The sequence below is a fragment of the Anastrepha ludens genome, chromosome 5, assembly GCF_028408465.1.
Source record: "Anastrepha ludens isolate Willacy chromosome 5, idAnaLude1.1, whole genome shotgun sequence".
In the NCBI taxonomy this organism is placed as follows: Eukaryota; Metazoa; Arthropoda; class Insecta; order Diptera; family Tephritidae; genus Anastrepha; species Anastrepha ludens.
Genome location: NC_071501.1, coordinates 127,203,100 through 127,228,693, shown reverse-complemented (window position 1 = coordinate 127,228,693; position 25,594 = coordinate 127,203,100). Strand labels below are relative to the sequence as shown.

General features: G+C 35.9%; 4 protein-coding genes across 7 annotated transcripts; 2 read left to right on the top strand and 2 right to left on the bottom strand.

Moving 5' to 3' along the window:
- The first annotated feature begins 4,709 nt into the window (after window positions 1-4,709).
- On the top strand, window positions 4,710-20,356 carry LOC128865051 (adenylyl cyclase-associated protein 1). Of its 4 annotated transcripts, XM_054104963.1 has the most exons (10): window positions 4,710-5,010; window positions 5,913-6,423; window positions 8,436-8,656; window positions 17,185-17,782; window positions 18,113-18,308; window positions 18,375-18,738; window positions 18,808-18,980; window positions 19,127-19,333; window positions 19,399-19,542; window positions 19,607-20,356. In XM_054104963.1, the coding sequence occupies exons 1-10, from the start codon at window positions 4,725-4,727 to the stop codon at window positions 19,688-19,690; spliced, it is 2,784 nt and encodes a 927-aa protein (XP_053960938.1). In that variant the 5' UTR covers window positions 4,710-4,724; the 3' UTR covers window positions 19,691-20,356. The 4 variants fall into 4 exon arrangements, with proteins under 4 accessions (XP_053960938.1, XP_053960939.1, XP_053960942.1 ...); XM_054104964.1 differs by lacking the exons at window positions 5,913-6,423; window positions 8,436-8,656; XM_054104967.1 differs by lacking the exons at window positions 4,710-5,010; window positions 5,913-6,423; window positions 8,436-8,656 and adding an exon at window positions 13,181-13,292.
- A 474-nt stretch (window positions 20,357-20,830) lies between these two features.
- On the bottom strand, window positions 20,831-21,938 carry LOC128865056 (vacuolar protein sorting-associated protein 29). The gene has a single exon (XM_054104971.1). The coding sequence runs from the start codon at window positions 21,668-21,670 to the stop codon at window positions 21,122-21,124; it is 549 nt and encodes a 182-aa protein (XP_053960946.1). The 5' UTR covers window positions 21,671-21,938; the 3' UTR covers window positions 20,831-21,121.
- A 93-nt stretch (window positions 21,939-22,031) lies between these two features.
- LOC128865054 (general transcription factor IIH subunit 3) lies at window positions 22,032-23,654 on the top strand. Its single transcript, XM_054104969.1, has 6 exons — window positions 22,032-22,179; window positions 22,238-22,418; window positions 22,487-22,682; window positions 22,749-23,130; window positions 23,198-23,234; window positions 23,529-23,654. The coding sequence occupies exons 1-6, from the start codon at window positions 22,158-22,160 to the stop codon at window positions 23,587-23,589; spliced, it is 879 nt and encodes a 292-aa protein (XP_053960944.1). The 5' UTR covers window positions 22,032-22,157; the 3' UTR covers window positions 23,590-23,654.
- LOC128865053 (5-methylcytosine rRNA methyltransferase NSUN4) lies at window positions 23,641-25,474 on the bottom strand. The gene is made up of 4 exons (XM_054104968.1): window positions 25,278-25,474; window positions 25,042-25,228; window positions 24,427-24,990; window positions 23,641-24,365 (listed from the first exon to the last, which is right to left on the bottom strand). Exons 1-4 carry the CDS (start codon window positions 25,332-25,334, stop codon window positions 23,656-23,658), a joined length of 1,518 nt encoding a protein of 505 aa, XP_053960943.1. The 5' UTR covers window positions 25,335-25,474; the 3' UTR covers window positions 23,641-23,655.
- Window positions 25,475-25,594: the final 120 nt, after the last annotated feature.

Below are 25,594 nucleotides of genomic sequence, written 5' to 3'. Positions count from 1 at the left end.
TTCTTGTTCTGGCGTAAAAACGACGTAGTGTTTTATTCGTGACGTTTAAGGCGTTCCCGGCGACTCGGCGTGGCGTCGTAAAACCAGTTAAGCTTTGTGTACTTTCGTATTTTCCGCCTACCTCTTCTGTTTATGCCCAGGCACAACTCGACCCGGTACGGCTTGACCCAATTTTGCGTGTTTTCAGCTGATAAATATTTGAATTGGGGGCTGTGGTGTGATGCACTATAAAGGCGTTGGCGGTAGTTTCTTCGATACCAATTGTTGCTTGTTGCAGTGGGGAAAAGTAATAGCTTTAAAATAAACTCTTTGGGAAGTTCATGAGTGACGCTGACTATGAACGAATTATTTTACCATTTGCGTGTTTAGCTTGAAACACCTTTAATAAATTAAATATGTGTTACTTACAATTTTATCAATTTCTCATAGTTTATTAGACATAATTAGCTGTCACGCATGTTACATCGTCTACGCATATACATAAATATTTTATTACTCTGTTAAGGGCATTGCCTGAATGGATGTTAATAATTTTGTGTTTCCTTGAAATCAAAGAGTTGCAAGCTTCATTCCGACAGTTCATACTTTACTCTGAATATGGAGTATTGTCTAGTCTACATGGCGACATTTTACTTCTTCCCATCGGCACTAAGGCCGTGTTATTTGAACGACAAAACGTGTGCTGCTCATCCAACAGCTTCCGTCGAAAGTTACTGTTTGTTGTATTGTGATGTTTGCCCTTTTTCTTTTTGCTTCTCATACTCGCATTACCGTTGTGGACAAAAAAAAACTAAATGTATCCAGCTCACCGTATCCCATTCTAACCAGACATGGCTATTTTGAGTTGCCGCTAAATGGTTTACTGCTAGGAATTTGCAAATTGCTAAATGTGCTAAAGTGTTGAAGATATTTCTGAAATATATCCGTACTCACTTACAAGTATATGTTTGTACAAGAAATTAACTCTAAAATATATACTTATCTCGAGGTAGCTAAGTTACGACAACGAATTTCAATAGTAAATGACAACAAAGGCTATAAAAAATTGAAGTGGAATACAGATGAACTTATAACTAATGAAGATATGAAAGCAAAGTACAAAGATACGATTGAAAACATTTTATTTAATGAAAATAGCACAAATAATGACTCAACTGAATTAGATATTGAAGATCAACGAAATAAACTGAAAGCTGCAATCATAAAAACCGCAAAGAATACTATTGGAGAGAAGAGATCAGTAATGAACGAATGGTATGATGAGGAATGCAGAGCAGCTAATTATGCGAAAAAGGAAGCTAGAATAAAATATATGGAATATATATATATATATGAAAATAAAAGAAAAGAAGCTAAGAAAATAATGCGAAAAAAGAAAAAAACATACATGAAGCGGCAAATTGAACAAATTGAAAGCGATTTTAGAAACAAAAATGTCAGAGCTATATATCAGAATATCAAAAAACAGACTAAAACATTTCAACCTCGAACAAATATATGCAAAGCAAAGGATGGTTCCATAACACAGGCCGACAAAATTTAACCAACATTCAGACCCAGAAACCATACTATATATTTCCGAAGGTTTATGATGCGCTGAATCCAAATCTGGCCTCAGAATTGCTCTATCAGCTCTGGTTTTCGAGATATCCTAACCTAAAAGTGCAAAAAACCCCATTTTTGCCCATATTTGAGGTTATGTAGCCTTGCAGATGTTTTCTTTCACCAAAATTAAAGGATGGCATCTTTAAATACAATCCTTCTTTTTTCAAATGGCGTTTTGTTTGCTCAAATATCATTTTTTTTCGCAGAGATATCGCATTTTGAAATTTTCATGTTTCGAAATTTTCCTACACCTGAAAATCGATTAAGATAACATAGACATGATATATTCGATTACTAATTTTCTTGAATTGAGTCTTATTTTTCTTAAAATTTTGTCTCACACCATAAGTGTGCTGACTCCCCACATCCCTACACTATCTAACCTTTGGGTACCGAGTCACACACAGCCCTAACCCCTAGAAACCACCCCTATCATACCGCGAGCAGGCTAACCCACATAACCGCAAGCAGGCTTTCCCACAAACTCCAAATTTACATACTATTAATCCATATATTTCAGGCCCTCAAACCCAATAAAATTAGTAAGCGACTATATCATGTCTATGTTATCTTAATCGATTTTCAGGTGTAGGAAAATTTCGAAACATGAAAATTTCAAAATGCGATATCTCTGCGAAAAAAAATGATATTTGAGCAAACAAAACGCCATTTGAAAAAAGAAGGATTGTATTTAAAGATGCCATCCTTTAATTTTGGTGAAAGAAAACATCTGCAAGGCTACATAACCTCAAATATGGGCAAAAATGGGGTTTTTTGCACTTTTAGGTTAGGATATCTCGAAAACCAGAGCTGATAGAGCAATTCTGAGGCCAGATTTGGATTCAGCGCATCATAAACCTTCGGAAATATATAGTCTGGTTTCTGGGTCTGAATGTTGGTTAAATTTTGTCGGCCTAGTTCCATTAAACACGAAAGATACGATTATCGTAAAAACTCAAACTAATAAATTAATTTTAGTTATCAATCCGAATTTTGCATGGACAGAGAAGCAGATATTAGTTTAAATTATTTCGGATACTTTTCCTTGTAGACTAGTGTAATCAGCGAAAAACAACAAGTAATAGATAGATGGAAAGAATATTTCAACGAACTACTTAACAAAGAAAACTACGATAATACAAGTAAGGATGAACAAGTAGTACATACGGCCGAAATCTATGTTGAAGAACCTAGCTTTGACGAAGTACTATTGGCTATAAGAAAACTTAAAAAGCTGTGGTGAAGATGGAATACCCGCAGAACTTCTGAAATATGGTGGACATGAACTATATAAACAAATATTCACCTTAGTAAACCATATATGGCATTCAAATGAAATACCCACTGGATGGGCATCAAGCATAATAGTACATATACACAAAAAAGGACATAAAACTGAATGCCAAAATTACAGAGGCATATCTTTACTTAATACAGGTTATAAAGTATTTACTAACATTCTATTTGAAAGACTGAATATTTATGCTGAAGACATCCTAGACGATTACCAATGTGGTTTTAGAAACAACCGCTCAACGATTAATCAATGTTTTACTGTCCACCAGATATTCGAAAAGTTTTACGATATAAAATTGATATATTTTGCCTCTTTGTTGACTTCAAACAGGCATTTGACAGTATAAATAGAAAACAAATAAAATACTGCTTTCAGAAAATTGGAATACCTTTGAAGTTAATTAATTTGATTCTCTGTACATTGTCGAACACAACAAGTAAAGTACTGGTATCCGGAGTAAAACAAGGAGACGCATTGTCATGTTTAGTATTCAATTTAATGCTACACACGACAGTTCATGAAATAAACACGAATGGAACATTATTTAATAATAATTTTCAGATATGTGCCTACGCTGATGATATTCATATTATGGCTAAAGACAGAAACACTCTTACACGCGTCTTTAAATTTATTGATAAAAATGCAAAAGCTCTGGGACTACATGTAAATACGGAGAAAACCAAATACATGATTCGGTCAGCCAACAACACGACACGCGATGACCTAAGTATAAACAACTTTGTTTTCGAAAATATCACTGAATTTAAATACTTGGGTTTTAAACTATCAGCAGATAAAGATTCGACGGTAGCTATTAACGACAGAATCCAAGCTGCAAATAACGCCTATTATGTTAACGTAAAACTATTTAAATCAAAAGATTTGTCCAGAGCACAGAAAATAAGAACGTACAAAGCACTGATACGACCCGTCCTTACATATGGCGCAGAAATATGGTCGCAGAAAACAAATGATATTCATCAGCTCATGTGCTTTCTTCATAAGGAAAATATACGGTCCGGTTGCAACAATAGATGACAGCTACCGCATTCGCTACAACAATGAAATCGAAGAAATCCTTCAAAGACCAAATGTAATACGTTTTATCAAAGCCCAACGAATTAGATGGATTGGGCACGTACTGCGCATGCCGAAAGAGCGAAATGCTAGGAAAGCTTTTATTTTAACACCCATTGGAGGAAGAAAGGGAGGACGCCCACGAAAGCGATGGTTAGATGACGTCGGATCAGATCTTAAGCAAATGAACGTACACAACTGGAGAGATGTAGCCATGGATAGAATAAAGTGGAGAAAAATTATTGATGAAGCTATGGTCCACCACGGATTGTGAAGCTAAGAAAAAAGAAGAATATACTTACGGATTCAGATTCGGATTCACTTTATTTAGCAAATGTAAATTTATATAAACTCTCTCATAGATTCAAATTTTCGCTAGCCATTTTCGCCCTCTTTTTTAACCGAGTTTTCGTTCTGGGTATTTAGATGTTTCAGTGTGATCACTTTTGCCGAATGCGTTTTTTTATGTGGTGTATATCGTACGAGTGCCCAGTTTTTAAAACCTACTGCAGAGATTATTCGTTAAGGTATATGATTATTTATTAAATTTTGTGTATTGGTGCTACAAAATAGAGATGTTCCGCTGATTAGAGACTGAATGGTCGAAGAAAAATAGTGAAATTGTTAGGTTAGGATTAAATAACGGTAAACGAAATTCATTTATTCATATTTGGCGATACCAAAGATATGCACATCTAAATGGAAAGTGACATCTTATAGATAAAAAAAAGTCGTGAGGGATATGTTTTCTTGCTGTCGCGCTAATTCTAAAAGTTCAAAACTATCGAAAAAAGACAAAACTAGTAAAAATGGTGAAGAGCATGAAGCACAAGACGAAACCACAAATGATCGAAAACGAATAATACCAACGATAAAAATCGAATCCGGCAAAACGAATGACTCCATCGACGAAATTAATTCCTCCCACCAAAACGGAAATGAAACAGAAAGTTCTACGAATAACACAAAATCAGTGCTGAACAATGAGACGGAACGAGATGCGACAGCAACGGCGGATCTTGCAACTGGTATTTGTACATCTTTTATTTTCTTTTTTTATTTAAAATATTGGTACTTTTTTCTTTACTAAATTAACTAACTTAAAAATAAAAAGATGGTAAAAACCATGCTTAATTTTTTTTTAAATTTTGGAGTTAGAATCCTATATGGAAAACTTGCACTTTATTCAATGATAGAACTGCTTCCTGAAATTTTTTTTAAAAATGTTGAGTAAAAAGTTTGAGATTTTGATGAGAATTTACCGAATTTCTCACAATTTCAAAAGTTCGAAACTTTGCTTTATACTCGTATGGCTTTAGTTGCAGTATGAACTATATTTTTATAAAAAAGTAATTGAAATTACAAACTAAATAAATAAATAGTCAAAACTTACAACTTATCTCTCTTTTGTTCAGACTCGCAAAAATATCCTTACAACTTACATTTGCAGAGGGTTAAGAAATAACATTTAGCTTGCTTTATTAAAAGCATTGGATTTCAATTTTGCTTAGAACGAAAATATAAAATTATAGCACTAATATGGGCGCAGCTGTTTCTATTTATGTTACATGGAAATAGCGTAGGAAATAAGCGGAAAATTGCTGACGTAGGTAGCAAAAGTTGCTAAAAGTAATGTTGTACATCGCAGAAAGATTCATACAAGAAAACAAAAACAAATTTAATTTTTTTGAAGCATAAGTTTCAAATGTAAAACCTAAGTACAAACAAAAATAATTTTTGTTTTTTGCTTTTCCATTTATTGTATATGTATGTGTGTACATATGTACGAGGAACGGTCTAAAAGTATATATCTCTTTTTCTATTTTCTTAAACATTGAGCGTAGTACGACTACTTTCTAATCGTCCCTCGTATAATTACTAATGCACTTTTTTATTCATGATCGTGTAACTGCAAACATTGTCCTCACAGTTGAAAATAGCCAAAGTGATGAGCAAAGCAAATCATCTGCGACGACGAACGTCGATAATAAAGCTAACGCAAACATAAATAAGGTGAATTTCGATGAAACCTCAACGGCCGCAACTGCCATTTCTGCGGGGCCTGCGACTCTGGCGACTGGGCCTCAGGGCCCACAGGCGGAAGAAGTTTTTATTGGTTGGAAAAGTCAGGGAGAGGATACAGCAGGCACCACGCCAGTAAAGAGTTGCCTGTCGCGCCACAATTCCATGCATACATCCATTAAGAAAAAAGTGAACATCAGCACACAAGCTGAAATAATTGAACCTGATCCTTTGCCTCCGCACCCGTACGATCCTGCTTCATTAACAGTTGACGATGACGATGTCTTCTCCGATTCACTGCCACCTCCAAAACGTGAAAGCATGTGTGCACCTTATATTGAGCCCAGTGAGATCCCAGAGTCGGTGGCATATGGTCATGGACTGCCCGATTGGTTTAACGATGAAAGGATTAACGACATGTAATATAATTATTCTATAGAAAATGTAATATCCACTTATTTTGAATAACCTTTATTTTTGTTGATTGTATTTTTCTCTATCCGTTCAGTTAAAACTAGGCAAACACAGGACAACTGCTGTTCTCGTTGATATTTTTGTTTTTCAACTACATATACATACATATGTATGTATGTATGTATGTTATTTATCAGCTGCTCATATTTGAAAACAAATTTCGATACAAACACTTTTCGGATAAAACCTACAAGATTATTGAAATAGTTGTTGTTCTTATAAAAGCATAACATATTCGCCATAAAATTCCGGAATTGCTGAAGTGACATTCTTTGGCCAAATATAGACCCGGCTCGAACCAGTAATGGAAAATCGACCTTCTGTGAATGAAGTGATCAATATTTTGGGTCATTGTCACTTTGGGCTGTCTTATCTCACTAACAACATAAACCAAGTTCCAAAAGTGTTGAATCACATGAGCTAAGAAGCTAATTGACTAGCGCATTTTTTGGGATGATTCTATCAACAAAAATTCCAGATGAGAAAGAAAAATGTGCTGGCATCGTGTCCAGCACTGATGCATAAGGGTGGCCCCCCCTGGCTAACCATATTTTACCAGAGGAGGAAATAATACTTAATATAATAGGAGAAATACTAAAATGTATTGATTAAGTTGGGCTCAGAGAAATATGTATAATACTCTGAATCCGGGAAGGGGACCCAATAGATCTTTCAGGTCGTAGTGCTAAATCCCCTCAGAATAACAATAATAATAATAATAAACCTAACCAAACCCGGCGGAGAGAAAATAATGAGTTTCTTTTTCCCCCAAACAAATATAACGAAAGCTCTACAAGTCTCAAAAATGTTTGGTATGTATCAAAATATGCGTCTTCCCCTCGTAACAAAACATATGTATGTATATGTAAATACAACATTTTTTTCTAATTTTCCCATCGAAGTAGTCCATGCAAAGAAGAATTTTGTTTACATACGAGCATCTGGGTACTTTGGATAAAACAACGTAAGCCGCTTTAGCACTTTATGTGTGACTCTAAATTGGTTAATAGAGAACAAGAATGTGCATTCCGGAAGTGCGACATTGTTCAGACCCTGTTTACTTTTCTGATTTCATTTTCGTTCGATTGATTTTGAAGTTGAACATATTTTTGTTGGGGTGATGAGCTTTTCTCGCTAGAAACAGTTAACAACAATTGGAGGATTCACTTGGTTGGTTTTTCTTCAAGGGCTTGTCAATATTTATATTTAATGTATTTGCTTTTCACGAATGGCAGAGAATGGCAAAAAATATTTGTAAACAAATTTCGACTGAATGGCTTCAACCAATCAGAACGAAGCAAAGGATATGATGTCATAGTAATATAAACATCTAAGGGAATGAGCAATCTTTTTTACATCATTCTGGCGTATACATACATACATATGGCTTCCTTTAAATTTTTTACGATTTATTATTTATTTAATTCAATTGAAAAATTACAATGATACGGAAAAGAAGGTAGTTCCACTTAAGCTAACCATTTGACCTTTGCTGGACATCTTCATCGAAATATAAATTGCAATAAAAAAAAAGGTGCCTATTTACCAGCTGCAGTAATACAAGATGCCAATGCAATGAAGCCGATAAACATTTTTTTGGTAATTTCGAAATACCATAATTTATTTTTAACTATTTGGCAATGCTGCTAGTAATATGATCAAATTATGAAAGTTCAAAAATCTCTGTATCCGTCAAAAAATTTGAAGTGAAAGTACCTTCTTTTTTGAATCAAGCATTTTATCATAGTGCAATGATATAAAGTGCAAAGGCATTCCGTTTTCAATATGTAGATTTTTTTCATTTTACCTCGTTCTTCAAAAAATATTCGACCTGGCTGGCACAATTTATGTTTTACACTGTGCATATTATCTACATTTGTAAAATCGTACATCGTTCATACACTTGTGGAAAACAACCAAAACCAAAAATTACATCGTTAACTTTGAAAAAATAAAGTGGTTGCATTGAGCCACCTGTTACGCCTGTTGGCCGCGACGAGCTGGAACTGAGGCGTCAGCGTCTGTACACAGATCTTTTGCGTGCCGCACATGCAGCCGTGGAGCATAACGTGCGTTTCACCACGTTTACATCCGACTTAATCCCTCCACATCAATTGTATCAGGCAGGAGATTCCGCAGCTGGAGAGAGGGGAGGAGGAGGCGGAATAGAAGCTGGAGGTGACCGACTTTTATATAAACTAAGTAAAATGATGATTTTGTAATCATAAGCTTCTAATATATTGCATGTGTCGAGTTGTTTTTTTTTTTAATCAGCAAATTTTCTCTTCACCGTTATTGTACGTTACTTACCTCTTCTTATGTTTTCCAATATAATATTGAATACCCTAAAAAAAGGTTTATTCCCTCATATATATCAATTGATTTATTTAGTCGATAACGGTATATTATCTTTATTTGGAATTAACCTACATTGGCATTATAAGAAGCTTGCGTGCTGTCAGCTTCTTGTTGTGTCCATGTCAGACTACCGCCACAAAGGGCGTCGACTGCATATCAGCGGTTGATAAGGATAAAACGAAGTATCTCCTGTCATAAAATAAGTAGTCGGCTCACTCGCGTTTCGATGCGCATCAAGAACGGCAAAGTAGAAGATTGTGTGAGATAGTTGTACCGATAATAATACAAGCCTTAAAACCCAACGGAGAGTCTCTCTTGGCAACAAGTGCTACTTTGAACTTTCGACGAAAAAAAATCACACCTTATAAATCTCTTATAAAACCAGTCCAATAGTATGGCACTGCCAATATCCAATGAACTGTCCTGTGGAGTGTTCGAGAGAAAGATTTTGTGAAAGATTTTTGGACCTTTGCACGTTGGCGATGGCGAATATTGCAGATGTTGGAAAAATGGGCTGTATGAGCTTTACGGGGACATAGACACAATGCAGCGAATAAAGATACAGCCACTCCGCTGCCTAGATTAAGCCGTCCGAATGGATACAAACACTCCAGTTCTAAATTAATTCGATGCAGTATATGCTGGTATTAGCAGAGAAGGCGTAATTTGCCTTGCAAAAATCACTTTGTGTGCCCTGCGCACTTTGTTACACTTTGCCAAAATCGGTTAAGTGCCAATCAAGAAGAAGAAGGCTGCTTTACGCAGTTCAATTTCGGTGGTGTCCAGAACGTTATAAAGACAAGCGCCGCTTGTATCGATTCGTACAAATTATTTGCTCTGATTTTGATTTGTTTGGGTGTACATTTGAGTGAAGCGCAGATTGTAATAATATTTTAATAACAACACCAAAATTGAGCGCATTTTTGTGATTAGATTTTGCTTTCTTTCGCGAATTGCAACGCTACGTCGCCTAATTGGCCACTTCAGTCAAATCATTCGCCAAATTTTCTGTCTTAAAAAACCATAGGCATAGAATATATTGCTATTGTCTTTGCAAAACTGTCGCGTGTAAACGCCGAGTTAGTCTCATACAAGTTGTATTTGCATGAGCAATGTTGTACAGATAATCGGCGGCGCGTGCGTGACTATCAGGTTGAGCTGTAGACCACCGGCAATTAGCAACAGAGTTTCATGAGCGTATGTAGCTCAACTATTTTTGCAGATGAATTTGATAGTTTTTTTGCGTTTTCCACAGAAATCATCCCTGACAAAAGCCAAATGCACAATTTTATGCAGGTTATCAAATTTGGAGTTAATCGCACTACGTGGAAAGTATAAAATACGAACTTAAATGCATAAAATATATATTTTGCCTCGTGCCCTTTTCAAAAAAAGCTTTAGAAAACAGTAGTAATAAATGTTACGAAATTTTTCATGATCATTTCTTAAGCGTTTTTTATATTGAGTTTTCGAGTTGCTTTCACTGTGTTGTGATATATACGCGTACATCATCAAAATAGGTTTCCTTTCGTAGAACGAAAGGGCAGATCGGGGCAAAATTCAGTGGATATAAATTAAGCTTTAATTGGTTGTATGTATTTATTACAGTTATTAGTTATTACATTTAGTTTCGTTTCATTTGTTGAAGGTTGTATCAGGCTAGGTTTGCTAAATTTCCGCGTCCGTTTTTGTTTTTTGCAGGTTGAATGCAAAGTAAATGAAATTATGAATATCATTTCTTTATTAGCATAAAATTTCTAGTGATTTTCCATTTTATCGGGATTTTTCAAGTTAGCGGAGGCAGGCTGCTTAGCAACTTCAAAATCATATTGAGACGAAAAGTATTTGCACATTGTTATTAAAATGTGGCGCCAATACCTCTAATACTATTTTTTAATGTTATTGAATTTATAATTTTAGATAAGTTCATATATGTGTATATACAAATTTTGTCATTTTTCTGGGTTTTTGTTTACTAACTAAAAAAGTAGACGCTGTGATCAAAATAAAGGGTGTTTTTTTAGAGGTTAGGCTTTCAAGTTGGCACTACTTTTTTCGTAGATGGCCTTTTTGACAGCTGTCACTTGATTTATGCTCAGTTTGGTTTGCCATTTCATAATGAATAGACTTACACCTGAACAACGTTTGCAAATCGTGCCAATTTATTACGAAAATAATGGTTCGGTTCGCGCGACGCATCACAAGAAAATTTTGTTCAGCGATGAAGCTCACTTTTGGTAGAATGGGTATGTCAATAAGCAAAATTGTCGCATTTGGAGTGAACTTAATCCACAAGCCATTGCTGAGACGCCGTTACATCCTCAAAAAGTCACTGTTTGGTGTGCTCTATGGGCAGAGGGAATCATTGGTCCATATTTCTTTAAAAATGAAGCCGGTCATAATGTTACAGTCAATGGAGAGCGCTATAGAGCCATGATTAATGACTTTTTCGTGCCTGAATTGGACGATGTTGATGTGGACGACCTTTGGTTCCAACAAGACGGCGCTACATGCCATACAGCCAACGCAACAATCGATTTATTGAAGGAAACCTTTGGTGAGCTCATTATCTCGCGCCGTGGACCTGTGGCGTGGCCTCCAAGATCGTGCGATATAACACCGCTGGACTATTTCTTGTGGGGCTATGTGAAGTCGCTTGTCTACGCAGATAAGCCCGAGACGATTGACGTCTTGGAAGAGAATATTCGGCGCGTTATTGCTGACATACGGCCCCAATTGCTGCAAAAAATGGTCGAAAATTGGGCCTCTCGGCTGGAATTTATTCGAGCCAGCCGCGGCGGCCACTTGCCCGAAATCATTTTTAAAACATAATGGCAAGCCCTTATCTTTATAATAAAGCTAAATTCTTGGCCATAACATTAAATTATATACGTTTTATTTCATCTTGAAAACCTAACCTCTAAAAAAAACACATTATCTGTGCAAATGTTTGGCTCAAGTTCAAAACACGAAGATAAATATTTTATTCCGAAATCGACTAGACAGGTAGCGCTGGCGTTGATATATTTCTAAAAATCATACCTCTGCTCTGATTTGGTTGGTTCAAATTCCAAATATATACCGGCCCATTGTTCAAGTAAAAATAAATACTTTGGCCTTACATTTACTAGATACAAATACGAATTAAGGGCTAAGAAAAACATTTCATTCACATTTCCACTACCCTTAGGTATAAAGTTTCTGGAGTAAACACGCCACCAAAATTGGAATGAATGATATAATTTCTCAACGAAGTTATGTACCAGACTTCTTTTATTTGCTTTTCCATGAATTTCGATTAAATAAAATCAGATTCCGTCGCAGCGAAGCGTGACTGGGTTTTCTGCTCTGTAATATTATATATAAAATGATAGCTCCCTGCCATGTGGAATAACAATTGTAAAAAATTATAGGGATATTAATATTGTGACATCCGAATTTGCCTATGTACAGTTTTTCTATTGTACTAAAATTAAAACATAATTTTTATTTACCAAAAAATAGGTAAATTGTATTTTTCACTTATAGGGTGCGATATTTATATTTTTTTATTATTGTTTTAATGCAAAATATTGCCAGTTGCAAATTTTTCCAAAACACCAATACATTTGTCCACGCCTGTGCATTTAGTTGTGTATAGTATGTGAAAATTTCTATTTTTACTTGCTATTATTTGTTCATGGTCTTTTTTATAATCTAAAATTTTATTTTCTCATTTCTCTTGCTTTGCCTTTTCATACTTCTGCGCTATCGAAATCTCATGTACTGCCATTTGAACAGTACCGTGGAAAACTTAAGCATACGTCGTTTTTTTTTGAAGATAGAGAAAAGGAATGCGAAGAGTTTTTTCAAACAACAAAGAGGCGAAATGGCCATATATTTCGAAGAATAAAAATATACAAATATAATATTTTATAATATGTGTTTCAGTTTTACTTATGAAATTTATTTTCATACTACTCCTCAAATATCATACCTTCACCTATAATTAGGCTTCTTAATTTTAAGGCTTAATATTTTATTTTATCTTATCGATATTTTCGCTTTATCGCATGAGGTGTATTGAGTTTTTGTTGCATAAAATTTTTAAATTTGCCTATGCACAGCTATGTGTGAATATTTCCACAAAAAAATAAGTATTAAGAGTTTCAGATAGAAATTGCTTTTGGGAGGTACTTCAAAGGAGAGAGTTGCAGTTTTACTCAGTAAGCGCGCTGATTCATTGGGGATGTGGAGTGCTGATCGTTGTGCTGTTCTCTTTTGCCGTTCAATGTTAATTATATTAACTGAGTTGATATTTTTCAATGAACGAAAGCAGCTAACAAAATAAAATAGCAGAGAACAAATGCGAAACTCAGAATGATTCAGTTGCTGCTGCCGCTGGCCACGATCGCGACTGCCACTGTTGCTCTTTCTACCGTCACGTTGTTGCTCGCCGCTGTTACACCGAGTAAAAGTAAAAAAAATTAAAAAATTTAAACACTTTCAGCCGATTTATTTAATTTGAGAAATAATTATTGCAGCATTTACAAAAATTTGTTTAGATTGGAGAGTTATTCACCTATAAATATAAAATTTATTAGGATTAGGATAACGCAAATGTAAACTTTTTGAGTGAAGTTTTCGGTGATGTTTTGAATTGTGGGAAGGGTATGCAAATCCGGATGGTGGTGATCTGTGTTGTTTTAATGGGTCAGACGTTGAGTGAATGCTGTGGTCGTACCTTGATCATCAACGAGACTAAAACTTGCAACAATCCAGGTATAAGGGAATAAACGAAAATCATCAAAAATTGTGTGGTGGAAGTGGTAATTGTGCACTATTTACAACGTGGGTTTATGTATTCATTCATAGTATATAACATACACAGTTACTTTAAGCGAAGTAATTATACACATGAACATACGTACATAGATGAATTTACGGGATTCGTTTAATGGATGATTGAATAGGGAAATAAATTCAATACAAAAAAAAAAAAAGTTAAATAAAACTGTGTAGGCTAATTTGAGCTCATACTGGATGTCTGCTTTTAACTGTAATAAAGTGTAAAATTTGTGACAGATTTTGGGGCTTTCAGGTCAGAATTTATTGTAGACCATTATTTTCATTTTAATAACAGATGTTCTTTTGAAATGGCTAATACAAGCCTAATAGATTATCCCATAAATTTATCAGATCCTTGTATAACACAGGGGCTCCCAATCATGTGTATCATATGTATGATAAACACTGCTGTCTGTCAAATTATACAATTATGTCGTTAAACAACTCCACTTTGTATACCAAAGGTTAACAATACTTATTTTTCTCTAATGGCTATTAGGAACTGCGAAGGACATAAAGAAACAATATAAATATTTATAAAACAAAATTTAAGCATCGCAACTCATTACCTCGCGTCAAGTCGTTCTTACGGAAGTACCGCATCGCGTGTCAAGATTAGGGGACCCCTTGTCTATAGGATGCAATGATAAATAATTGGAACTAACTTTGCGGGTTTGGAGACCTTCCGTTAAAGATCTTCGTTAGAAGTTTGTGTTCGGCGAGTTTCGCAATTTAGGCGAATCCCGCTCAAACATGTTTGCCTGCCAGTTCCATCTATATTGAATTGGTTTCTCACTGCTGAAGCTGGTTTATTGTTACTTAAAATTTATATTTTTCATAATTTTGGGTAACCTTATTTTAGTATTTTATTTTGTCTTTGCCTAAAAGGTGTTGAAAATGACCAGTAAAAAATGGGTGGATTTAGCGGTCTGCTTTGCACGAAACCTTTCACTTCCACCGCAGATCGTAATGCCGTTTTCTGATTATATATTGTATATACATATATATAATTGGCGCGTACACCATTTCTGGGTGTTTGGCCGAGCTCCTCCTCCTATTTGTGGTGTGCGTCTTGATGTTGTTCCACAAATGGAGGGACCTACAGTTTCAAGACGACTCCGAACGGCAGAAAAATTTTTTATGAGGAGCTTTTTCATGGCAGAAATACACTCGGAGGTTTGCCATTGGTGTTTCACCGAGCTTCGAACCTACGTTCTCTCTGTGAATTCCGAATGGTAGTCACGCACTAACCCATTCAGCTACGGCGGCCGCTTTCTGATTAGTCGCTAAAAATTTATAGTACAGTAAAATCTCCATTCGAGAGTGCTTAGGTTTGAATATCCGTGAATGAAACAGCAAAATGATAGAAAAAGTTTTTTCTAATAGCGGTCGGCCCTCGGCATGCAACGGTAAACCTCCTAATGTATTTCTGCCATGAAAAAGCGCCGCATTAAACATATCTGGTGCTTTCCATTTCAATTCAACCGGGCTATTCGGGTCAGGTTCTTCGATTTCGATCGCATGAGCGATTTCATGTAGAAACAATTGCAAAAAAGTAGTTGAAGATTTTTCAAATCTTGAAAAAAAGTTTGTTCGGGCGAACAAAAAAATACGTGTCTCATTATTTTGACCAGAGAGCAACATATTTGAGTTACATCGAAATCGAAGAACATGACCCGAATAGCCCGGTTGAATTGAAATGGAAAGCATCATCTGCTGTTCAGAGTCGGCTTAAAACTGTATGCCCCTGGATTTGTGGAACAACATTAAGATGTACTCCCCAAATAGGAGGAGGAGCTCGGCCAAACACCTAACAGCATCTCAGTTTGCGTAACAAATTAATGGCTCTGACATTGTGACGCAAAGAGGAAAGATGCAATTATCGAGACCTTTTCTAGAAATTATAAAATTACAATATTACTTATTAATTACTACTAAATATTAAATTCACAGAGAGGTCGTTGGTTCGAATCTCGGTGAAAGCAAAATTTATAAAAACATTTTTCTAATAGCGGTCGCCCCTCGGCAGGCAATGGCAAACCTCCGAGTGTATTCCTGCCATGAAAAAGCTCATCATAAAAATATCTGCCGTTCGGAGTCGGCTTGAAACTGTAGGTCCCTCCATTTGTGGAACAACATCAAAACGCACACCACAAATAGGAGGAGGAGCTCGGCCAAACACCTAACAGAAGTGTACGCGCCAATTATTTATTTATTTATTTTTAAATATTGAGCCTAAAAGCAGAGCCTACTGCGCTAAAAGCAATGACAGCTAATTTAAAACCTAAAGAATTGCAACTATCAAAGTTGGCTATATGAGTCTGTAATGTAAACAAATTTTCTGTTGCGAAAACCCAAACACTATTGTATTATTTTTTAAACAGAGCTCTATGCGCAAAGATACTCGGCCTTAACTTGACAAAAAAGATAAAAATAGTGTGTTTGTGTTTTTGTCGCTCATCAATAACGAAAATTTAATTGTTTAGGCGAGCGTGACTTTATACATATGTACCTACTTGTAGATTTGCATGAAGTACATGGCAAGCACTACTCTAAGGTTTAGCATGAATCACAATGCAAATTAGTAATTCAAAAAATTTCAAACTAACTGATATTGTTTGTCTGCACCTGCCTTAAAATGTGAAGAAACCTCACCTGGCGCTTCGTGGAATGACTCACTCGTTCAAGTGAGGAGACGGCGTTGTATAGGGTTATTCAATAGGTGCGCTTCAACTTTTTTCCGATAGGGAACGACGCAATATTTTTTATTTTTCGCTTGTCATTTGTAAACTTCATTAGTATACATTTCATCATGGAACGCTACACACTTGAGCAACGATTGCAAATCGTGCAAATTTTTTATGAAAATAATCGTTCTGTTGCTGCTACTTTAAGAGCATTACGGCCATTTTACGGTCCATTTAACAAGCCGTCCCGTTGTGGGGTTATGTGAAGTCATTGGTCTACAGTAACAATCCGGCGACGATTTGTGAGCTCAGAGCCAATATTGAACGCGAAATTGCTGGAATTTCGGCCGATTTATGCAAAAGAGTGGTCGAAAATTGGGTTCAACGATTGGACTTCGTAAAACGTGCACGCGGTGGTCATGCAAAAGAAATCGAATTTCATACTTAAATGTATATGTTCAAACTCGATAATAAAAAAAAAAAATTAGTTAAAAAAGTCAAACCGTTTGTGTTTTATTCAAAAAAGTTCAAAAGTTTAAGCGCTCTTACTGAAAAGCCCTATATTATCAGTTGTTTTATTGTCTTGTTATATTTTATTTATTCTCATTTTTCACCACACATTAAACCAAACAACTCTGTCTACAACGTTGCACTTTAAAAAAATGCATATCTGTATTTGTTAGTGTTTCTATTTACTTGCCTATTTAAATGTTCAATATTTATGTATTATATGTACGCAACTGTTCCAAGTACATTTTATGAATATTTAGCAACTCCTAAGTGGTAGAATAAATTGTATTTAACTCGTGTTATTTATTCCCCAATACTCCTTAGATTGTGATCCTGACCTAAAGCCGTCTGTTGCAGAAAATCTTGAGCACTTAGTAAATCGTTTAGAGCATCTAGTTGAACGTTTGGAACGTTCAGTGTCGGCGCGGGAGTTAGAAATTGCAAATCGTACATTCGATACAGTTTTAGCGAAGAAGTGTGAAAGCTTCGATTTAGAGAGCACGGAATTGCCGCCTTTACCCATTGAGTCGCTTACGGAGCAAATATCGCTGCAGGCTGAAAACCTAAACGACCGCATCGGAAAGATAGAAACTACTCTAAATCGCATCAACGATCGGCACAGCAGTAGTCTGAGCACTAGCATCAGCCAATACAGCCAACAACAAAGGGACCAAGAAGAAAAACAACGATACACAGAGGGCAGTCTCGAGAATATATCAACCGTACTTGAAGACTATCAGGTGTCACCGCGACCATTTTCCACTACCGAAGAGGATTCTTTGCTGTTACCGCCGCCGCCCGACATGAGTGTACTAGGTTTTCAGGATATCATCAGTGGACCGCTGAGGCAATACTTGGCGCTTTCAGAGAAAATTGGCGGCGACGTAGCGAAGCACGCGCAGCTAGTTAAATTGGCCTTTAAGTAATTAATATTATTTGAGAAAAAATCCTTTTAAGGCCTTTTAATGGAAATTAATTATTGTTATTAAAACTACTTTATTCTTATCAATATGTATCCTACATAAGTCTGTGGTCGTATGACATAGTAGCTTAAGTCGAAATGAAAGCTTGTCTACTATTTATGCCAGCTTTAGAAACTAAACTTTAACTAAAGTCGGCCTAAGCTTCTGTGGTATATGACTCCAGGTATCATACACATGTATATGTATGTGTTCATATTCCCACATTTACTGCTAAGTTCGGTAACTTAATAATTATTTAATTAACGAGGTTATATTTGCCATACTTTCAGCGCGCAACTGCAATATGTTACATTGGCCACGCAATGTGCCCAACCGAACCAGGATAAGCAGATGGCATTATTGCAACCAACTTCGACCCAAATCAGCGCCATTCAGGATTATCGCGAGAAAAATCGCGGCTCAGTGTTTTTCAACCATTTGTCAGCAATTAGTGAAAGTATCCCAGCATTGGGTTGGGTGTGCGTGGTAAGTTGAACTGAATTATTGGGAGATTATAATTTTCGACTTCGTGATATTTTCTTTGACTTATAGTCGCCCACACCTGGACCTCATGTGAAGGAAATGAACGACGCCGGTCAATTCTATACGAATCGTGTGTTGAAAGAGTGGAAAGATAAAGACGCTACCCATGTAGAATGGGCGCGTTCTTGGATCCAAACATTGACTGAATTGCAAGCATATATTAAGCAATATCATACCACTGGACTGGTGTGGTCCGGTAAAGGTGCCGCTCCGGCTGGAGCGGCTGCACCACCACCACCTCCAATGGGCGCTTGCCCACCCCCACCACCACCACCAGCATTCGATATGGGTGCACTGTCATTGGAAGATGGTAGCGCAGACGATCGTAGCGCTCTTTTCGCCCAGATCAACCAGGGCGAGGCTATCACAAAAAGTAAGTCCTAATTAGGGACTTTTTCAAAATACTTTCTATTTTAATATTGTTTATAATTTCACATTCTAGATTTAAAGAAAGTAACAGATGACATGCAAACTCATAAGAATCCTACATTGCGCACCGGGCCAGCACCATTCAAGACACCCACACAATTCGGTTCGTCCGCCGCAGGTGGGAGACCTGCTCCCGCTGTTGCAAAAGAACCAGTATTTACACGTGATGGAAAAAAATGGTTGATTGTAAGATATTTAATTAGTTTTATGTATATTTTGTAAATTTATTTTATGTATATTTTGTAAATTTTTATGTGAAAAACGAATACCCATTCAGAAGCATTTCTGGTGTCATAAACTCTTCATTGTACTTATTTATATTGCTTTTGTAGGAGTATCAACGCAACAACCCCAATCTGATGGTGGATAATGCGGAAATGAACAATGTGGTGTATATGTTTAAATGTGAAGGTTCAACTTTAACCGTCAAGGGCAAAGTAAATAATGTGGTCTTGGACTCGTGTAAAAAATGCTCTCTACTGTTTGATTCTGTTGTGGCATCTGTAGAGTTTGTTAACTGTCAGAGTGTCCAAATGCAGGTTAGTTTTTTCGAATTTTTGTAAATATGAGAGATTCAAAAGCATAACTAAACCGATTTTTTTAGGTTCTTGGCTTTGTACCGACTATTTCCATTGATAAAACTGATGGCTGCCAAATGTATTTATCGAAAGAATCATTCGGCGTGGAAATAGTAAGCTCCAAGTCTTCAGAAATGAATGTTATGCTCCCCCAAGCCAGTGGCGATTATGTATGTTTTATCTTTTAAAAGTGTCCAGAAGTAAATAATAATAATAAAATGTTGATCTTTTCAGACTGAGTTGGCTTTACCGGAACAATTCAAGACAACCATTTCGGGACAATCCCTGAAGACTATTTGCGTCGAGAGTCTGGGCTAAAATAAGAAAATGCGGTAGATGGATGCAAATAGCTGATATTCATCATAGGCATATCTAATAATATAATATATTTACAACTAACAAACAAACACATATAATATTTATTAAGCCAATTTGCTACTCCCAAACTACTTTTTTATATCATAAATTCGAAGCATCGCCGATGTTTCCAAAAATGTTAACTGAAAAAATGATATATAATCAAGAGCTACGATTTAGAAAAATTAAAATTATAAGTTTACAGTTTCTTGAAGTGTAACCTTGGCGTATTATAACATAAAATATTTATATTATTACATTTCTTGTTTACACCAATTTGTATTCCGGAATATATAGATACTAAATGTAATTACGGTTTTTTTTTTATTTAATTTATTACATTTATACAGCATTGAACTTGATAACAAAATTTTATATTTAATTTTTCTTTCGCTGACTTCTATATTTCGTACATTTATATTTTTTTAAATGTTTTAATCAAATATAAAAGCAATCCTACATTTTTAGGGTTCGTTAAAAAAGCAAATATAACAAATGTTTAGTGATTTGAAAAATTAGTGTAAAGTAAATGTAACTATTATGCCAACATAAAATTTAAATTAAAATGAAATTTTCGTATTAAATTTCATGCAACGATTAATAAATAAAAATTTATACGGAACCATATGTACATATATTGCTTGCTTGGATTCGTAAATTATGTAGACAATTAAAAACAAAAAAATATATATTTTTAGTTTGGTGGAATTCGAAAGCAGTGCTGCTAAAAATAATGAATTTTAGTTAAAACTTTCTAATATGCAGCGTTTCAAGATGAGCGCAAGTGAATACGTTGGTAAGTATGTGTTTTCAGATCTACCATAAATTTTAAACCCAAATTCCTGAAAAGTAAATTATTTGGAAAAAGGCACTCCAATATATTTTATTTTCTTTGACGTCGACTGAAATCAATTTAAATAGCTAATCAATTATTCGACTCAAAGGGTTTCTCGCTAAAAAATTGCAAATATAATTACTTTAAAAGTGATCTGGATACACTAAACACACAGAGGTTTGAGTTAATTGCAAATTATTATATTTGAGGTTTCTGAGATGGATTTCCAACGTTGTAGTGATAGAAAAAATTCAAAGAGATCGGGCTGATTTTATGGAATGCATAGCTATAATATATTGAGGAAAAAAAATATTCGAAATTATGCTACTACAACAGCGCCTAGAAAGAGCGTTTTCAGATTTCGTTTTAAATATATTGATAAAAAAACTTGCATGGTTTCTTATGTTTATACTTGTAACACTTTTTATATATGCACATACTTATATAATGCGTATAAATAATTAGTAAAATATGTCAATATGTATATCGGTTGTAAATCACTTCCGATGCGAGTGTCCGCAGAGCTACAACTCTATTATCGGCTATATTGGCCTTGATTACATTTTTTTGTATTCAATACGCTCTACTTTTACTTCATCGCCAATAAGCTGATACACATATGTTACAACAGTTGAACTTTGTATGTCCATCAGAACGAAGGATGGTATGACATTTACGTCGAGTGGGTTAAACGCACCAGTAGCCGAGCCGGGATTTATATAAAATTTATTACCATGTTCATAAGCTTCAAATTTGTAGGTGTGTCCGGAAATCAATATATCCACGTCGAGCTGTCGTTGAATCAGCGCCAGAGCTTCCGGATCACCACGGGGCACAACCTGATGCCCGTGTGACAGTCCAATCCGAAACTGTCCAACTGTAACTACCTTTTGCTCTGGATAACTCAGATTTTCATCAAATTCGCCACGCACTATGTGTACATCGTTGGCCAACGTCTTAAGGTAGTCGAACGTTTCCTTAGTACAAAGATTTCCTGTGCACAATATATGGTGAATGCGGCCGGGCACTAGTAACTTCTTGAATTTCGCTGGTAGGCTAGCACAGCGATGGGGGATATGTAAATCTCCAAGCACAAGTACCAGCATTTTGTGGGCGTTTTTGTTTTTTAAATACTTTGATAGTTAAAAAAAGCGAACTATGGAGGAATCTCAAACCTTCTAACTTGTATTTAACTTTAAGTTTGAAAGCACAGCTGATTGTCAAAAAGCAATATGTTCAATGATGGGCGATGAATATAAAGTAGTCGCCTGGTGTAGGTATTTATTCATTTCTATGAAAGCTTGTAAATTTGTTTAGCAAAGCATTGAAAAATAGGTATAAGATTTGTATCACCCATACAACTTACGGTAGAAGCGTTTAAATATTTTAAAAATTTAACAAAAGGAATAAAACATTTGGCAATAGACGGAAGGGTATGTTCACCGCTGTATATTATTCGATTGAGTTGATAGTCATATGTAGCATGTGTGTGTGCATATTAAAAAATGTTTAATAAACTTCCACCACACCGGTGTCACTCGTTTCATCGTGGTATATTTATTTTGCTTCTCCTGTTTTTTTTTGGAAGTAAAAATGGATAAAACAGAGGAGGATGGTGAGCAAATATTGGTTTCATATAATAACGCAACACTATTGATTATTTCCCTTTATAGAATCCAATAAATTTAGTTTATTGGTGATTGTATTAGACACAAATCCCTCGCAACGTATTGTTCGTCAAAACCCTCAATTGCTCACACAGTTTCTGGATGCCATTATTGCCTTTGGCAACGCACATCTGATGCAGCGCTCACAAAACAAATTAGCTGTTCTTTCCTGTCATCATCACGCAACGTATGTATGTCGGGCTCAGCAGTGTAGGAACAGCTAAAACTTCAGATAATTGTTCATTTATTTTTCAGCGATTTTCTATATCCTATGCCTGGAAAGCAGTTGGACGTTCGTCAGGTTGATGGGCAGTATGAAGTATTTAGTTTGGTGGAAAAGACTGTCAAGCAACGCCTGAGTCACATTATTACCAATGCCCCAAAATTGAGTGCAGCTTGTGAGAGTATCTTGGCAGGCAGCATGGCAATGGCCCTTTGCTATATATCTAGAGTGAGTAAGCAGTACAGTTTGCGATCTTAATCTCATTAAATAAGTAAATTTCAATTGATTTCGCAGATCCAACGTAACGCAGCTGCAGGTGTAAAGATGCACTCGCGCATTTTAGTTGTTACAGGCAGTAATGAATGCGCCTCCCAGTACATGACATACATGAATGTTTTCTTCACGGCACAGAAATTAGGCATTACTGTAGATGTTTGCGCTTTAGATAAGACTATGAGTTTATTGCAACAAGGTTGTGACATAACAGGTGGCCAATATTTACGGCTTACACAGCTGGATGGTTTGCTGCAATATTTGCTGTGGGTTTTTCTGCCCGATCCGCAAATGCGGCAGAAGTTGGTGCTGCCTCCTGCGACCAAGGTGGACTATAGGGCAGCATGCTTTTGCCATCGAGAGTTGATTGATATTGGATACGTTTGTTCAGTGTGCTTATCAAGTAAGTTGTGCCATATACTCAACCTTCTAGACTTCGATAATTCTTTTTTTATAAATTCGTTTTTCAGTATTTTGCAAGTTTAGCCCTATATGCACCACATGCCAGTAAGTTCCTTCCCATACAATTTTTCGTATATATCCTGCAGTAAATCAGACTTCAAATTAATGCTTGAACGGTCTTTTTTGACGATGACAATCCCTAAAGAAAAACGCTCGTGCCTACTTTTTTTTTAAATGTTCAAGTCCAATTTTTCGTACCATCATGTTTGAAAAACCATTTAAAGCCCCTTGTAATAAGCTCTTTTGTTTATAAAACATCTATCAATTATTACTGTGGGATATATACATTGCTTACATACCTATTTTGAGATTTAATTTGCATTTAACTATTTTTTGCAGTACGGTTTTCAAGATACGTGGCCCAATGCCTGCTAAACCGAAAAAGAAGAAAAAGGTTTAATTTCCTTTCATTACTATTATCCATCAATCTTATCCTTAGCAACAAAATATATAATATTTTCTATATTCATGATTTTCTTGTTAATTTACTGAAGTACATGGGGCCATAGTTCGCTGGCAAATAAGGTAGCACCAGTTGTCCATACTTTATATTCTTTGGATGCTCGAATTTAAATATGTCTTCAAACAATTTAATTACATAGCTCAAGTCTTTAACTGTCACAGTTATACCATGCTCGTTGAAAGCCTTTTGCAATGCCATATGTACAACACCATCGTTTTGAACAGGAGAAAGACTGCACGTTGAGTATACTAGGCTACCACCTGGTTTTAACAGTCTTAAACAATTGGATAAAATATCAGCCTGCAATTCAGGTATACGTAATCGTTCTTTGATACGAGTTGTTTTAAAAATATTATTATCATCTTCCATTAATGAATGGCGATCTGTGGTGCAAGGTACATCTACCAAAATTTTGTCATAGCTCTCGTAACCATCCAAATACCGCGCATCGCATTGGCTCATCGCCAGCCGTTTATTTTCCCAATTTTCCGCATAATCAAAAATATACTCTCGCATCACTTTGCGAACACGATTGAGGCGTGATTCTTGAACGTCATTGCAAACCAAAATATCTGGATGAAGAGTTTGTAGCATTATAAGTGATTTCCCACCAGGAGCAGCACAAGCATCCAAAACACGATCGCCTTCCTTTATGTCCAAAAACAATGGCGGCAATATTGATGCACCATCCATCAGATAATGTGAAAGTACATCTTTAAAAAGAAATTAAATAAGAAAGTAACCAGTAAGTGTAATTTTTTAATTATAACTCACTTGTTACACATTTTTTTGGTGGTTTGTATTCAGAGCAATTGCCCATTTCGTATGTGTACAGATTTAGCTTTTCTGGATAATAATACTCCGTTTCTAGTTCAAAATTCAGGGGGAAGTCCGCTTGTGTTTGATAGTATTTATAATGGTCCGATTCGGGAATCCAGTCTTCCATTCCTTTAATTTTGTTCGCCGGCATGAAATCGTACAAGCCACACGTGCCATACTGTGGATCTATTAATCGGCTTTTATCTATATGAATGTCTGTTTCAATAGCTTCTTCAAGACTTGGTTCAAAGTTTTTAGCATTGTAATCATTTTCTAAAACATTTTTCTTCCCGGTAGCCTCTTCTTTACGATAATGTAATTGGTCTGGTATTAGTGCTGTGGAATCAGTTGCGCCCTTGGGATACAACGCATGTTTTTCACGTTCTTCCTGTTCACGTAATAATTTATCTAGTGTTTCGTCCGCTCTGTTAGTTGTGTCCTGTCCTTTCGCGGGCTTTGCATCATAATGCCCCAAGCGTTCCCTTGCTAGGTTTACTAATGATTTGATATTCAAGGCACCTAAAACAAAATTTAATTATTATTGGTTTAAAACTCTATTGACTTTCTAACCGTCCAACTTCATTCCATTAGTGGTTTTGTCAGTGTCCCCAAAGTTATTTATTAATGCAATATATTTATGCTCCGTCAGCAGTGCAGCTCTTATGTTTTTCCACCGAACGCCAAAGACAGACCCATAGAAGTCATCGAAACTTTCTAGAGCTCGCTGAGTATTTGTTTTTTTGCGCTTTTGTACTGCCTGTAAAGTGAATGGTTAGGTAAAAAAAGGATGAATTCCATCGACATACCCAGCGTTGGCTTTTCCACCTCGATTGCAGGAAAAGTAGGTTCCTAACTTTCAACATCTTAGCTTTAAATGACAAATATTTTACACAACCTACAGTTATCGACCATGAACGAATGATTTGTTGTCATTATTATGTCTTTAAACTATAAGTTCAGCTACCTATATTTCTAACCTAGCCAGCACGTTTGAAATTAATCAGCTGTTATCTAGGCGAATCTATATCAGGTGTTCATCAAAGCGAATTGAATAAGGAAGATGGTGTCTTTTCAAAACCGTTAATTTATTTTTCGCGATTTTGACATGTGTGACGTCAGGCAC